This window comes from Acyrthosiphon pisum, chromosome A1 (assembly GCF_005508785.2).
Source record: "Acyrthosiphon pisum isolate AL4f chromosome A1, pea_aphid_22Mar2018_4r6ur, whole genome shotgun sequence".
NCBI classification, from domain to species: Eukaryota; Metazoa; Arthropoda; class Insecta; order Hemiptera; family Aphididae; genus Acyrthosiphon; species Acyrthosiphon pisum.
Window position 1 is genome coordinate 45,279,363 of NC_042494.1, and position 14,543 is coordinate 45,293,905.

At 30.6% G+C, this 14,543-nt stretch overlaps 1 protein-coding gene across 4 annotated transcripts in view; it reads right to left on the bottom strand.

Annotated features, from left to right (window-relative positions):
* Positions 1-1,113: 1,113 nt before the first annotated feature.
* LOC100163938 (EF-hand calcium-binding domain-containing protein 4A) overlaps positions 1,114-14,543 on the bottom strand; it is a 23,632-nt gene continuing 10,202 nt past the window's right edge. For 2 of the 4 annotated variants that reach the window (XM_029487123.1, XM_029487125.1), the window contains exons 2-8: positions 12,260-12,371; positions 11,624-11,756; positions 10,681-10,864; positions 9,494-9,559; positions 8,446-8,619; positions 8,208-8,364; positions 1,114-1,453 (exon numbers count right to left, since the gene is read on the bottom strand). In XM_029487123.1, coding sequence (XP_029342983.1) covers positions 1,398-1,453; positions 8,208-8,364; positions 8,446-8,619; positions 9,494-9,559; positions 10,681-10,864; positions 11,624-11,756; positions 12,260-12,371 — 882 coding nt within the window. In that variant the 3' untranslated portion in view covers positions 1,114-1,397. Of the gene's footprint in view, positions 1,454-8,207; positions 8,365-8,445; positions 8,620-9,493; positions 9,560-10,680; positions 10,865-11,623; positions 11,757-12,259; positions 12,372-14,318; positions 14,507-14,543 lie in introns of those variants that run through there. The other 2 variants (XM_016806477.2, XM_029487124.1) reach the window with 2 other exon arrangements.

The following is a 14,543-nucleotide window of genomic DNA, read 5'->3' on the forward strand; positions in this document are numbered from 1 at the left end:
CAACTTTTTTTTTGTTGGTGCCAAAATTTTTGCAGATCATTGGACCAGGCCACCTAGTAAACTTTTTTTTAGGAGGTGAGGGTCAAGTGGGGACAAAAACTGTGGAATATTTGTAAAATTTATTTAACATGTCACTTATATTAGTATGAAAATATCACAATATTGTTACTATTTGTGACGAACTACGTGTAGGTACTTTTAATGTATTTATTTTATATTGTGGATACCAGTGTACAGTGGTATTTACACTAGGTAAATAAATGTATGGGTATAAAACACCTTTAAAATAAAATACCTAACCGAACCTAACCTATATATTTTTTCTCCCCACATACTCAAAATATATAATATAGCTAGCTTAATAAAACCTGAAATTTATTTTATGGGTACCCTTCCTCACAATGTTTGTGTTATAATTTTATCAGTTGTAATATATTGTGGGACCACAAAACCATATCAAACATTCTTGAAAATTAAACATTAGTACAATACATTTTTTTTTTAATACTGAAAAAATATAAAACACTTCGGTATATCGGCACTTATATTTATTGTTGGCAGGCCAGAGAAGGCGTCTTAAAAAAGAGTTCGTGCAAATGTACACTCTGCACTTTCTCCCCAAAATAACGCCCCTGAGGTAAGTGGTGGATCCAGGGCTTAGTTTTTAGAGGGGAAAAAGTACAAAAAGTTCCAAAATTGGCTAAACACAGTGTAAAACAAAGGAAAACTACGGCGATTGGGGGGCCTTTGACCTCTCTCTGGATCCACCACTGCCTGAGGTACATCCGAAACTGACTATACAGCATACTGTGCTAGCGACTACTAGTAAACTTCTTAGTAAATCAAAATGTTCAAATACTTTTCGATACCCTATGAGGTCTTTCGGTTGACTTTTTTTTTATCATGAAAGAGACAAAAATTATTATGTTACCTACGCATTATTATTCATTATAGTCATGAGTCATGACTTTCTTACATACTTACACTTAACACCGCAATGTATTATTGTATACAAAACATACAACACACATGCGTTGTTATTACCTCTATGAATGTGAAGGTTGTAGGTATATTAATAAATAATTATAATAGGTAAGAACGATTTAAAAACAATTGTAATGTATAAACTAATTTAATGTAAATACAATGTTAGCCTAATGTAAGGTAGAATAACTTTGTGGCTGATGCACAAATTCAAATGTAGTAACAATACATAATAATAATAATAATAATAATAATAATAATAATTAAAATATAATAATGATGATGTATTATTGTCGATGTTGCATCACTATACAATATAGTCTGTAAATGCGTGTTATTAGGCATATTATGATTTATCAATAGTACAATTTGGGTTGAGTACCTATGTCGGAGACGATGAAGCCGCCTGTGTGTCAGTTCAACAGGACGTTTTTCATGTCCTGGAGGATTTCTAACTGTTGTAAAAGTCCTGAAAATCATACAAAAATAAAAAGGTTACAACGGGCCGATACATAATGTAATAATTTATTGCGTTTAAGTATTGAATTACGGAATGACTCACTGACACAGTGTAATCAGTGGCACTATTATAAGGGAGAGGAAGTGTACTATTTACTATTTAGCACCTCTAGGATTCAACAGCAGTTAAGCACTTTCAAGGCCTAGAATCGTATATGGATTTGTTTTAAAATATTGTTAGGAGCATCATTAAAAATTCCTAATTTATGTTAAAGTTGTATGGTTACTAACTATTTTTAATAGATCTTCAGACATAATTATTTCACATAAGGCAATTATAATATCCATTTGATTTTCTTCAAATCGATTTTCCATTTCCTGTATTATAAATAATTTAATGGTAATAACTGATAACACTATTTTGGTAGTATAGTGCCACAAAAATTTGGTATTGCGGTACAAGGTAGCAGCGGTGGATCTACGATTTTTTTATAGTGGGTGCTATGTATGCTAATAATTAACACGGTTGTAGGTAGACACTGGTTACATAACTCCTATATTAAATTGCTTATAACACACGCAGGCAATTCAATATGTCTTGCGATAAGACACACAACAGTGTAATAAGGCTCCCCGTAGAACTAAATTGTAGTGAACCCCAGCGACAAACTGCTGTAAAGACTAAGGTTGCTTAAGTTAATGCTTCAAAAATATCACACAAGGAGCGCTCATTAGTTCTTCATTCTTATGATAATGATATTATGAGAGGGTCCAATTATGAGAGTATGTTTCATAGAGTTGTTCAGTTGTGCAATCAGTTTATCTACAACCGTAATAATTAATAAAACTCCTTATAGCCTTATTGGTATCTTGTTATCATGAACAATTTCAGAAAAAAAACAAAATTAACCCATTTTTTTGGTAGTAGGTAGGCTACATCTGCAGTGGTCTACAATTAATACGTTTAGTTTTACGTTATAACTGCATGATATCTAATAAATTTATGATAAAAAAAAAGTTCAATATACGGAACGGTGAGTGCTTTAGCTGAATACAGCACCACTGTAAGGTTGATGACAAAGAAAAGAAATATTATAAAATTAAAATATTTGAATTACAATATTGGTGATACTGCCCATAGGCATAATAATATATATTAATATGGCAACGATACTGACGTAGGGACGTCATTATTAATATAAAAAAATCACGCTTGTACGAATATTATAATTTTGTACTTAGGTACTTGTTCAGTAAACAAATTTTGACTTTTAAAAATGAAAATTATAGGTTATGTGCATAATATTATAAGAATTTTCCGATGGTGCAAATGCTAGATTTTCACCACCCAATTTACGGCACTGTCGTCCACAATGCTGCAAACAATTCGAAATTTGGTCTAAATGTTTTTTACCTTCAACACCACTATACATCACTGCAGTGGTAGGTACTGATTATTTTTTATACGCGTGTTCGTATCCCTATATAAGGCTATAAATATTAGCTGTATTCCTCATAATTTATATTATAGGTACCTGGTACCCACACTAAAAAGATTAATCCATTAAAATAGAGATAGGTACGATTTTTTTATCTGCACTGTTGTATAATTGAGATTTAGGTGAATTAAACGATGCCGTTTACGGTTGTCGATTGATGTACCTACCTACCATCTAATATATACCACGTGTCCGCAAAAACAGGGCACATCGTATAACTAAAATTACCCTTATTACACAATACCCTGTACTTATTTTCGAATTCTGTTTGTGGGACATGAAACCATAGACTATTGGATCATCAAGACAGAATTCTAAAACATGTATAGGGTACTAAGAAAATATGCAGGTACTTAACTGAGTTATAGAGTGTACTCAGTTTTTGCGGTCATACGGTATAGGTAATCTGTATAAAATATTATTTCGAGTGCACGCGCAGCAGTGTATAGTATAGTAGGACGTAGTGATTAAATTCATCAGATAAGTTTATTATTGTTTATGTGAATAATAGTCCATTTATAATATTATTATGTAGCATTATAAATCGTTGATCATCTGTAGTTTATTATTTATAATTGTTTAGATATAATTCATATTTGTTCATATTTTATTTTTCGTCGATACACACAATGTGGGGACGTGTAAGTACCGACAATTTTTATTTTAATTTAATAATGAGGCATCGTTTAAATTTTAATTATTTGAGTATGTATTTAAAAACTGTATTACATATATTTATTCTTAAAACGATGTACAATTTAATTAAATCGATCACTTTTTTAAAATTAAAACTAAACCAGCTACATTGATTTTGTTATCAAACAGTTATTTATAAGTACATAATAAATAATAATGCCATTCTATATGACGTCTTAGACAACTTAAACGGTTAAGAGTCGATATACGCATAATATAATATTCCTACAGTTATAAGTTGTATCGAAATGATCTGTATTTATTTTATGCAATTTGGTTGCAAAAACGATTTTAATTCTTAATGCGTATTATTATTTGAAATTTATTGTATTATGAGTAATACGCAGTTTTACATTTTAATAGGTATAAATCTGTATAGGTAGGTACGACAGGTATGTATATAATATATCATTAATATGTATTATAGAATCCGTATTGGTATCTATATATGTGTACAGTATACACTGCGACTGCACACTAGCAGTCAAAACATTATTAATTAAATAAAATCGGTTCAGATAAAATGTATTCGGTAGGTACATGAATATGAATGTGTTATGAAACAAACACCGGGTGTTGAATTTTCAACTAAATTTTTTTTGTAATCGTGTAACAACATGTAACCAATTTTGTGCCCACGTATAGGTATTTAAATGGGTAACAAAAGTAAATCAATCGGATACCTAAACACTGTGTAAATATACGATTTAACAGTATAAAAACTATATCGAAGAAAGTATTTGCCTCGTTAGAATAATTACTAACCTAACGCATTTATTAATTTGTATGATAGGTTATCCATAAACATACCTATATAGTATATTATATAATATTATATCGTGTGCGTATACAGTTCACTTGTATTGTGGCACATAATATATAAGTCGTAGCATCCGTCGCATAACTGTATTGGATTTTTTTATTTTTTTTTTACTTAGTCAATTATACGGTACACAGAGGAAATGAAAATCGTTTAAATTGGTTAATCGGTAATTTATTTGCTGCACTTTTAGATTCTTATTTATTTTTTTTCTGTGTACACGATAAGTAGTCAAAATAATGTTTCGACATCCAACATCAGTATCTTTTCCGGTGGAAAAATGAATCTAGTTGGTACTTATGGATGGCAACAATTTTAAGTTCTAAGTAGTTTTCAAAGTGCAGGGAAAAACAAAACAATAATTAAGGAAAAACGGCAATTTTTACACAAAATCGGTTTTTGACAAAATCGATTTTGGTTTTTGGTGTAATTCTAAAACAAACAACCGCATAGATAAATTAAATTTTCACTGGTTGTTTATATTAGTGTTTTCTATACATGATACAATTTTCAAAATATTTTGATTTGTTTTGAACTATTTACAGACATTTTTAGTTTCTTTTTTCTACGAATGTCAATAAAATTTTATTAAATATCAATACAATTTTATTTGTTGGGCCAATACAACTAATACAAGGGTTAATACAAGACTCCTGATATATTGTTACAATAGCAGTTGAAAAATATTTAAAATACACAGGTACAATTTTTTTTATAAGCATTTATAGTTCGAAATTTGACAAAATATATCAAATTTAAAATTTAAAAATTATTTTGTAGTTACAAATTTATAAAATGTTCAATTTTAATAGCTAAGGGTTGAAAATTTAAAACGAGGTTCCACGTAAATAGGTTATAGTATATAAATTTCTTTATTCACAATAATATCTATCATTAAATATGCTTAGTAATATCAGAGGCTGACTGACCGTCTTCGCTCAAAATCGTTTTTCTTATACAATGATATTATAAATCATTGAATTAAAATTTACAGTGACTCACATGTAATCTACTGTACAGCAGAGCAACATCCACCTTTTTTATTCGTTCTCGTAAAACAATAGTCATCCATACGAGGCTACCTTTATAATACCGTGCATGCAGTGATTTAAATATTTTAACACGACTATACTCAGTAGTTCAGTAGGTAGTACACATTATATATGATGGGTAAATACAACGTATGTTAATAAAATATTATTACTGATTCTTATATACTCAGTTACAAATCTAGAAAATAAAGTTTAATTCCGTAATTGTAGCTATCAAAAATTTCGGCATACTGCATGAATCGGTTATAGGTTCAGTGGCGTAACTGGATAAAAATCTAGGGGGGGGGGGGCAAAAAAATAAATCTCCGATTTGGCCGTTCCTGTAGTCATAATCGCGATTTCAAGATAATAATATGTTCACGAATCATGAATGCAATTATTGCGATAACTGTAACACTGACTATACGTCACCATAATATTATTCAACAAGAGAAACCTAAAATAAATATAAAGTTTTATAAAGTAATTTGTCGAAAAATATATTTTAATATTATAATATTATGTTAACAGTCTAGTTAAGAATACTTTTTAAATGTGGATTATTTGGAGAGGCAAAATGATACTTTTGCCCCCACAAACATCTCTGGGGGGGGGGCAAGTTCCCCTGCTTGCCCCCCGCAATTACGCCACTGTATAGGTTGTTACTTATATTAGCTCCCCAAATAATCGATACGTCGTGTGTAGTGGGTTTGAATTTTAATCGATTATTGCTAAATTAAATTTTTTATGAGAAATTGAAATGATTATTATAGCATTCTAAATAGCTGCTATCGCTTATAAGTTATACTGCACGAGACTGGTACTATGCCTAAAGTATATGAATATGAATAATATGCAATGTTTATAATGCATGTAATACCATTATAAGGCAATGTTACTTATAAGTTTTGGTTAGATCTTCTCATAAAGTCATACATATTGTGAATGGATAATTTACAATAATTACACAATTTTAGTATTGAAGCAAACTTGATTTGAAAAATATCTACTCGCATATAGTATAGGTAAGTATATGTAAACTATATGTAAAAAAAATGTATTGTGTCCTTTGTTACTTCTCAGCTAAAATATAACTAACAAAAGCATGAACTGTACGTCTTGTAATTTGTTAATTGTTACGACTCATGACTTATATTTGAGTTACAACTTTAAAAGTACACAATACAAATAAATGACAATACATTTTAATTCATAACATAATATGAAATCAGTATTTATGAATATAATAATTTTACATGTTATTTGTAATTGGTATTTTCTACTTGTAAATAGTTGTAATAATAATTATATGTATGGTAAAATATTAAAATAAAACTGGATGCCTACCTATAATCTATATTGGTATAATGTGCCATATTCAGATATTTTGAGTATTTCATTAAGTTATACTATCATATTAGTTATGTTCTTAAAACTTAGCTTTATAAAGTTGTTATAACAACGCATAATTGAGAACTTTGAAAATATTTACTTGACATACGTACTCGAATGAGCAGAAAAAAGTTACTAAAAATAATAATTGAGTAGGTAGGTGCTCATGTTATCACCTATCAATATAAACATTCATAATGTATTTAAATATTTTTTTTGACACAATATTAAAAAAACTATATATTTCTTATGTGTTTCCACCGTAAATATATCTAATATATTATCATTATATAGATATATCACAGTACATGAAAACTAACTTAAAAAGTTAAGACGCTTTCAAAGGACTAGCTCAAAAGAGCGTTAGCGTCTTATGCGGGAAAGTTTCTTAAGCGACTTTTACTGTAAATAGTTGTCATAAGAATATTAATTATTTTACTTCTAATGTATTATGTTGTACTTGTAGCAATTATTAAGAGAGTCGACCATTTCGAAATTATTGTGGGTGCCTGTTTGAGGTTCGAAGTTTCGAACACTCTACACACCGAATTAAATTGAGCCACTGATGGTACGTTATAGTGTATAGTATTACACTAACATCACATGACACGCACTGATTTTATAACAATAAAATATGTGCATATAGGTTATGACTATTGGAGGATCTAAGAAAGTTGTAAGGAACGCTTTAGTGCAGTATATATGCGTGGAATAAATATGTTTTGTTAAAATTTGCACATAGGTACAATATTTTTGCAGCCTAACATTTTATTTTGGAGATGATTTTAAATTTGAGATACTTCAGTAGATATTATCTTACCTTGAAAAACTATGGAAATAAAAATTGTACTATAGCATTTAAAAAAAAAAAAACGAAAAATTATTATACTTATCCACAATAATATTACGCGTTTTTAAAAACAATTATTAACAACATAGATATGCACATAATATGTGTAATGTATAGGTATTATAATATGACTACTAAAGCTTAGTTATATATATTTAGTATGTTTTAACTTTTATTGCAGTGTGATAATGTGACAGTGGAATTATTTATTAAAATGTTGCCCATCATATTATATTTCAGTATTTCATATTAAAAAGAAGAAAGCATTCAATACCAAATCTATTTTGAATGTATCAAAAATAATCGTAAGTTATTTAAAATTTAAATTTAATGTCGGTAAAATATTTAAATTATTTGTTACTTGACATGTATGTATTACATACATCATAATATATAATTACGTATGCAAAGTGTATTATACATAAACTTTATCTATGAATATATTATAAAATAGGAATTTCAAAGTTCAAGCGCACCTTCTTCTTTCATGGAGACCAAATTTTTCGCAACGTAGAACCCTTGTTTGAAGTGTTTCTCGTTGTCCGCGGCAGACTCCACATTGGTCCTCTCGATGATTTCCTCTAGCCGACAGGTTTTGGTCCGTTCCGCGTCCAAATCATTCAATAGCCTTTCCTGTAAGCATATTATGACTATGATTTCATCTGAACTTCGAACCTAATTAATATCGATCATTTTATCGTGGTATATACTTACACGGGTTTCGATAAGTTTAGCGTTTTCCGCCATAACCGCCAGTTCACGTTGTTGGGCCGCCACTAGCTGTCCTGCGAATTCCTGTCTAGTGGACACGGCGGCACGGAACCTATCCTCCTTGTCGGCCAGTTCGTTTTCCAACGCTGTTAGTTCTGACCGGAATTTTCTTTGGTCCTGCAAAAACACACGTTTTTAATTTCTTAATTTGAAGCCAAAATATATTTTTATGAAAATGTAAAACCCGAAATCAAAGTATTGTCTACGACCAGTATTCATAAAAACCCGAAATCAAAAAAACAAACAACAAAATGCGAATTATGGTTTTTAATGTGTACTCTGTTCCATACAAAGGTTTAAGGAGAGCATCCCTTACATAATCAGATATTCTAAAAAAATTATCATCGTCATAACAAAATACTATCGTTTATACTAAGTGCACACTACACAGTACTTCAACCGTTAGACAAGTTTTTTTAATAATTGAAAAATTACCTTGAATTTCCAAAAACTTGACTATGAGGTATTAGGATGTTTAGTATTATATTAGGTATATCTTATAGTTGATTCAAAAATTTGTTATAAATATTAGGATTTTAATATATCTTTGATCAGTGGTGTTAATATTACTTATTTTACCCTGTGAAATATGTGCCGTTTACTATTATATGAAATATTGTAATATTGCAGAGTGCAGACCATCCCATCGATAAAAACACGAGTCAACGACTAGTTTTTAACGTAAAATTAATTGATTTTAAACCGGAATCATAACGGTGATTGGTAAACGGGTGTTCGCAGGACAAGAGCGCCCGCAGATATATAATCCAGTGGTGGGGACAAAGCCAAAAGTCGATATGGCACGTTTTAGTATTTTTTTTACAAGTGATAATAAAATTAATATTAACTAAATCCGTGGGGGGCATGGCATAGCATGCCCCCACCCGGCTGGTCCACCTTGCTGCGGGCGGCCTTGTCACGGAAAATATTTTCATTCACGTCTCAGTTGGTGAAAATTATTGACACGCTAATACCTACATTACATACATACTTCGAGTTTGGTCTTTTCTTGCTCTTCACGGAAATGCGATTCGAGTTCTTCGAAAAGTTTTTGCATCTGAAAATCACATGACACAAGACGGTTTTATAACTTATTTATTATTCACTGCGATTTTCACGCATTACTGTGTTCCTGTATAACGCAGGTGATACATTTATAAAAGCGCAAAGATTCAGGGGTGGCTTCAGGTCAATTCCATTGAGGGGGCGAACAAATTTTAGACTTGAATACCGATTTTTAACAATTAACAACATTTATAAAATGTATTTATCTATTAGAAAAAACAGAACATCTCACGACTTATGGAGGGGCAATCGCCCTCCATCGTCCCCCCCTACACCCTAAGGACGCGCCTGTATAGATGTATAGGTGTAATGGTAATACTGGGTGTGTATACAGGGTGATTCACCTTGCATGCTCTCTCCCCTCTTTTTTTCAATAATGCAGTTGTTCAACATCTGATTTCTGGAATTTTTAAACATTCCTAAAGACCATAATTTTAAATTCTTGAGAGATTTTGTACTACCTGCTTAAGGAATGTCCTGCGTACAAAATTATGTTTTTCAAATGAGAACTTGGTTTTTGTTGTTAATTATTTTAGTAGACCTATTAAAATCAACATTTGAACGAGTAGTTTTTGAGTTATTCAACTTTGTATATACTAAGGATAAAAGGTCCATGATGAAGGGTTTGAAGATTAAGGGGCTGCGGTGATTGGAACATTTTAATGACTACCTAATAACCATTAAGGTATCAACATTTATAATCTATAGAAATGGACCAAGGTAGGTTGAAGTTACACTAGATCGATTTATACATCTATAATTTATATTTTTGTGAAACCATTATTAAGTGTTAATATCCTTATTCCATACATTTTAATAAGGGAGAAACTACTCATTCGAATTTTGTATTAGGTACTTCAAAATTTTCAGGAAAATTATTCACTTAATAATTTGCAGTAGAAAAGGTCTGGGGTTCTCATATGAAAAATGAAAATTTGTATCGCCGAAGGACGTACGCTCCTTATGTGGGTTGTACAAAAACTCAATAATTCGGGAATTTGGTATTTAAGTGTATTTATGAATTCCAAAAATCAGAATTTGAATAAACTTTTTATTGAAGGCTAAATTGTGGCGAGTATGTTTGGTGAATCAACCTGTATACCAATAATATACGTTGTTTTGGTGTTGGATCTCACGGCTCTGCAGCATCTCTTCCAGCTCCCTGTCACGTTCGACGATCTTTACTAGGTCAATGTTGAGCGCCCTGAGAAACGCTTCGATACGGCCCACCGATACCGCACTGTCTGGTTCCATTTGAGAGGCTGCCTTGCATATGTTCTCTAAATGCCCTATGCTCCTGTCGAAAGCACACCGATTGTTAATAAACCCTCAGCCGGTGCATGTCATAATGTGATTTTGAGGATTAATACCATTTAAGCCATCAGAATGATCCATTTCTAACTAAACTGATTATTCATACATTGGATAACTAATTTCTCGATATATATGTATAATGCGTTTCATAATAAATGTATAAGTCCATAGACCAAGTAATAAGTAATAGACATATGTATGAGCAGGCACTTATAACTATAACACTTTTTAACTATAGATTTGAAACATGATTTTTAGATATTTCATATTATGATGATGTCAAAGTTTTTCAAAAACACTTAAATTTAACATAGAAAACGACCGTTTAGTGATAAAAGAATCACTTGGTAAAATACATATAGGTTTGAATATTCATTCACATGCGTAATGACCATTACATTGTGTAATGTTAGATTAAAATGAATTAACATATCATCAAACTTAAAGTTAAGAATATTATGTAAAGTACCTCAATGACTTTTATTGATATTTAAATTATAAAGTGAGTTAAGATCATTTTAAAAATGTGGGTTATATTTACATGGTATAGTTATAATGAAAATTAAAATCCTATGACGCGTCCTAGATACTATTCTTACTTTTAAGTTTGACGATAGTTCAATTTACTCTAATATTAAACCTAATAACATAAAATTTGTTCTGCTGAACGCAAATTTGCTGTATCGTACGATTGTAAAACGGTAACAACACATGCAGATTCGGCGTGCTCTTAATCACTTACAGTTTTATCATGTTCGTGTCTTTGATTGTTTGCAAAAGTGTTTGGATGTCTTCCGTGTAAGAACATTTGAAAGAAACGATATTTTGCTGCTCCTTCCATCGATTATTCCGGATATTCATTGGTGCAGTGTCTTCTGTGTGCGAATTTATAATATATTATTATAGTATGAAGTATCATTAAGACGTATATATTACATTTGCCTACGCTAATAAACGTGTTTCAATTAATGACATTTTTGTAATTATAAATGTCAAGCTAATAATTATGATATGTATGATTTCAAGTACCTAGGTATATAGATACCTGTATGTAAGTATATATAATATGCAAGTTATAATCAAATCAAATATTTCGTAAGCCGTGCAGTATTTTCAAATAACGAATGACTGCAAATATTAAATATTTCAATAACAATCTATGTGATTTTTAACATTCTTTTCACTCAACATACAACTACCCACCCACCTACTAAATTGCATTTGGACCGCAGGATAGTCGCCGCTGGTCAATCCAGGTGTAGTCCACAGTGATGACTGATGAGACTTAATATTCCATTCGTCCACTGTTTTTAGTTAGTGTATTCACTGCAGAGAATCCTATTTATATAAAATCATAAGCTATGTAGGTATTACTCACTGAACTTTTCCAAAAATTGACTGAGTGTGAGGTAACCTTTTTGTTCCACATCCAGTGTATCAAATACGATTTCCAATTGCTCCGGGGTCATCGAGAGCTCGTCTTTTAATTTCTAAAAAAAATATTTATTTTAACGAAACAAATAATAAAAATAGAGAACTGAATGAATATATTACAATGATATATATAGCTTATAATTAGGGCCCGGATTTTTATGCAAATTCATATTCTTCTACATTTGACGTATACTAATTCTGATTAAATATCTTGATGTTTCGTAAAACGTAGATTCTACTGTTTATTTTTTTTTTTGCATATTTGAATCAAAATGCGTACTAATTGCATATTTCGGGGTAATTACATAAAATGTGCATATTTAATAAATACTTAATAAAATATTTTAAATTTCACTCAAAGTTTGATATACATGCTGATTTTACCGGATCGCCGACGTTCCTGAAAAATATAACTCGACCGAATAAAACTAAATATTGTATAAAAGGGAATTCCGTGACAGACGTATAGACGTATTATAGACGTTATCTTATAGATAAATATATATATATATCATAATCTGCTTTCTGGGACATGCGTGGGACATGGGTATAAACGTGTCATGTAATAGAAAATCATAGGTTACACAACATTTAGAAATTTCAAAACACATCGGAAACTATTAGTTGAAATCTAATAAAGAATAGGTCAATCAACAATTTATTCGAAAATCGTTTACTCAAGCTAGAACAAATAACAAACATTTAAATGAGTTTAACAACGATTTAACAACGTTTATGGTAGCAAATAACATCCCTTTATGGAAATTAAAAAATGTAGAATTTAACAATTTTTTTGAAAAGTATATTAAACTAAAATTACCCGATGAATCGACTGTGCGGAAAAACTATGTTCCATTATGTTACGAAGACGTATTACGTAAGATTAGGAAGGAAATAGGGAATAGTTCTATTTGGGTATCAATAGACGAAACTATTGATGTCCAAGGACGTTATGTCGCAAGTGTAATAATTGGTTCTCTGTCTTCTGAAAATTCAACAAAACCGATTGTTTTAACTGTTGAACATTTAGAAAAGACAAATTTTCATAAAAAAATTTCTAAATTATAAAGAAATAAGAAACGATGATGAAGACCTTGCAGAGTTGTCACAAGAAGATATTTCTTGTTTCAAATACGCAGACGTGGAGAAAAGTTTTTCGAAATACGAGGTGATGCTACGCGACAATCGTAGAAGTTTTCAATTTGATAATTTAAAAGCACATTTTGTGACATCATGTTGGTACTCATTCAATAATTATTAATTATTACACATTTAATAAAATTATATTTAAATTGTATTTTTTTTTTCATTTAATACTATATTTTTTAATTTTTAATTTTTTTAAATTTTGATTTTTTAAACAATAAATTTATTTGCATATTATTTGCATATTTTTGAATTTTTGAGTGCATATATGTGTGCATATTTAATAAAAATTGTTGCATAAAAATCCGGGCCCTTCTTATAATATATGAGTTAAATACTAAATGTACAGTTTACATCGTTGGCATAAAATCAGTGGCGTCATTTCAGTTTTTGAGAGGGGGGGGGGGGGGGCAAAATTTTTGACCAGCCCAAAATAAAACTGAAAAAAAAGCTTGCTAACATTTACATTACATTACATTACAATATTGCATTTGTATCTCAATACAAATACCCTCCTTATTGTATAATTGTATACTTACTAGTTAGTATTAAAGGTTAATATCATAAGCATACAGGTAGGTAAGTACCTAACCCATTTTTTTGAGAGATTACAACAATTAAATAATTAATACATATATGTAGGGGTTACTTAAATATATTACCTATTAGCTACTATATAAAGGCCCAAAACTAGCCCATACCCGGCCCGACAGCGGCCCGCTAATGACAAGGGGGGGGGGGTGCAAATGCCCCTCCACCAAAATGACGCCACTGCATAAAATGTAACATTTAAGGTACAATTATTATAATATTACACATAGGTTATTATCGATTATATTAATCAACATAAAATGTACCTTCCTCTTTTTCCCGTGTGACCTCTAGATCAGCTACTGGGTATTATATTTATAGTACTGGTATAAATCATACAGTTATTAGAGTGTTTAAGTTCTCGCGTTCAATGGTTTTGTATAGGTATAGGTCGCAGGTACTATAGGACATAGGCATATAGTGACAATGCACCATACAAGCCGCCATAATATATGCCGTTGGATCGTTTATTCGATTTTGTTACTTATACG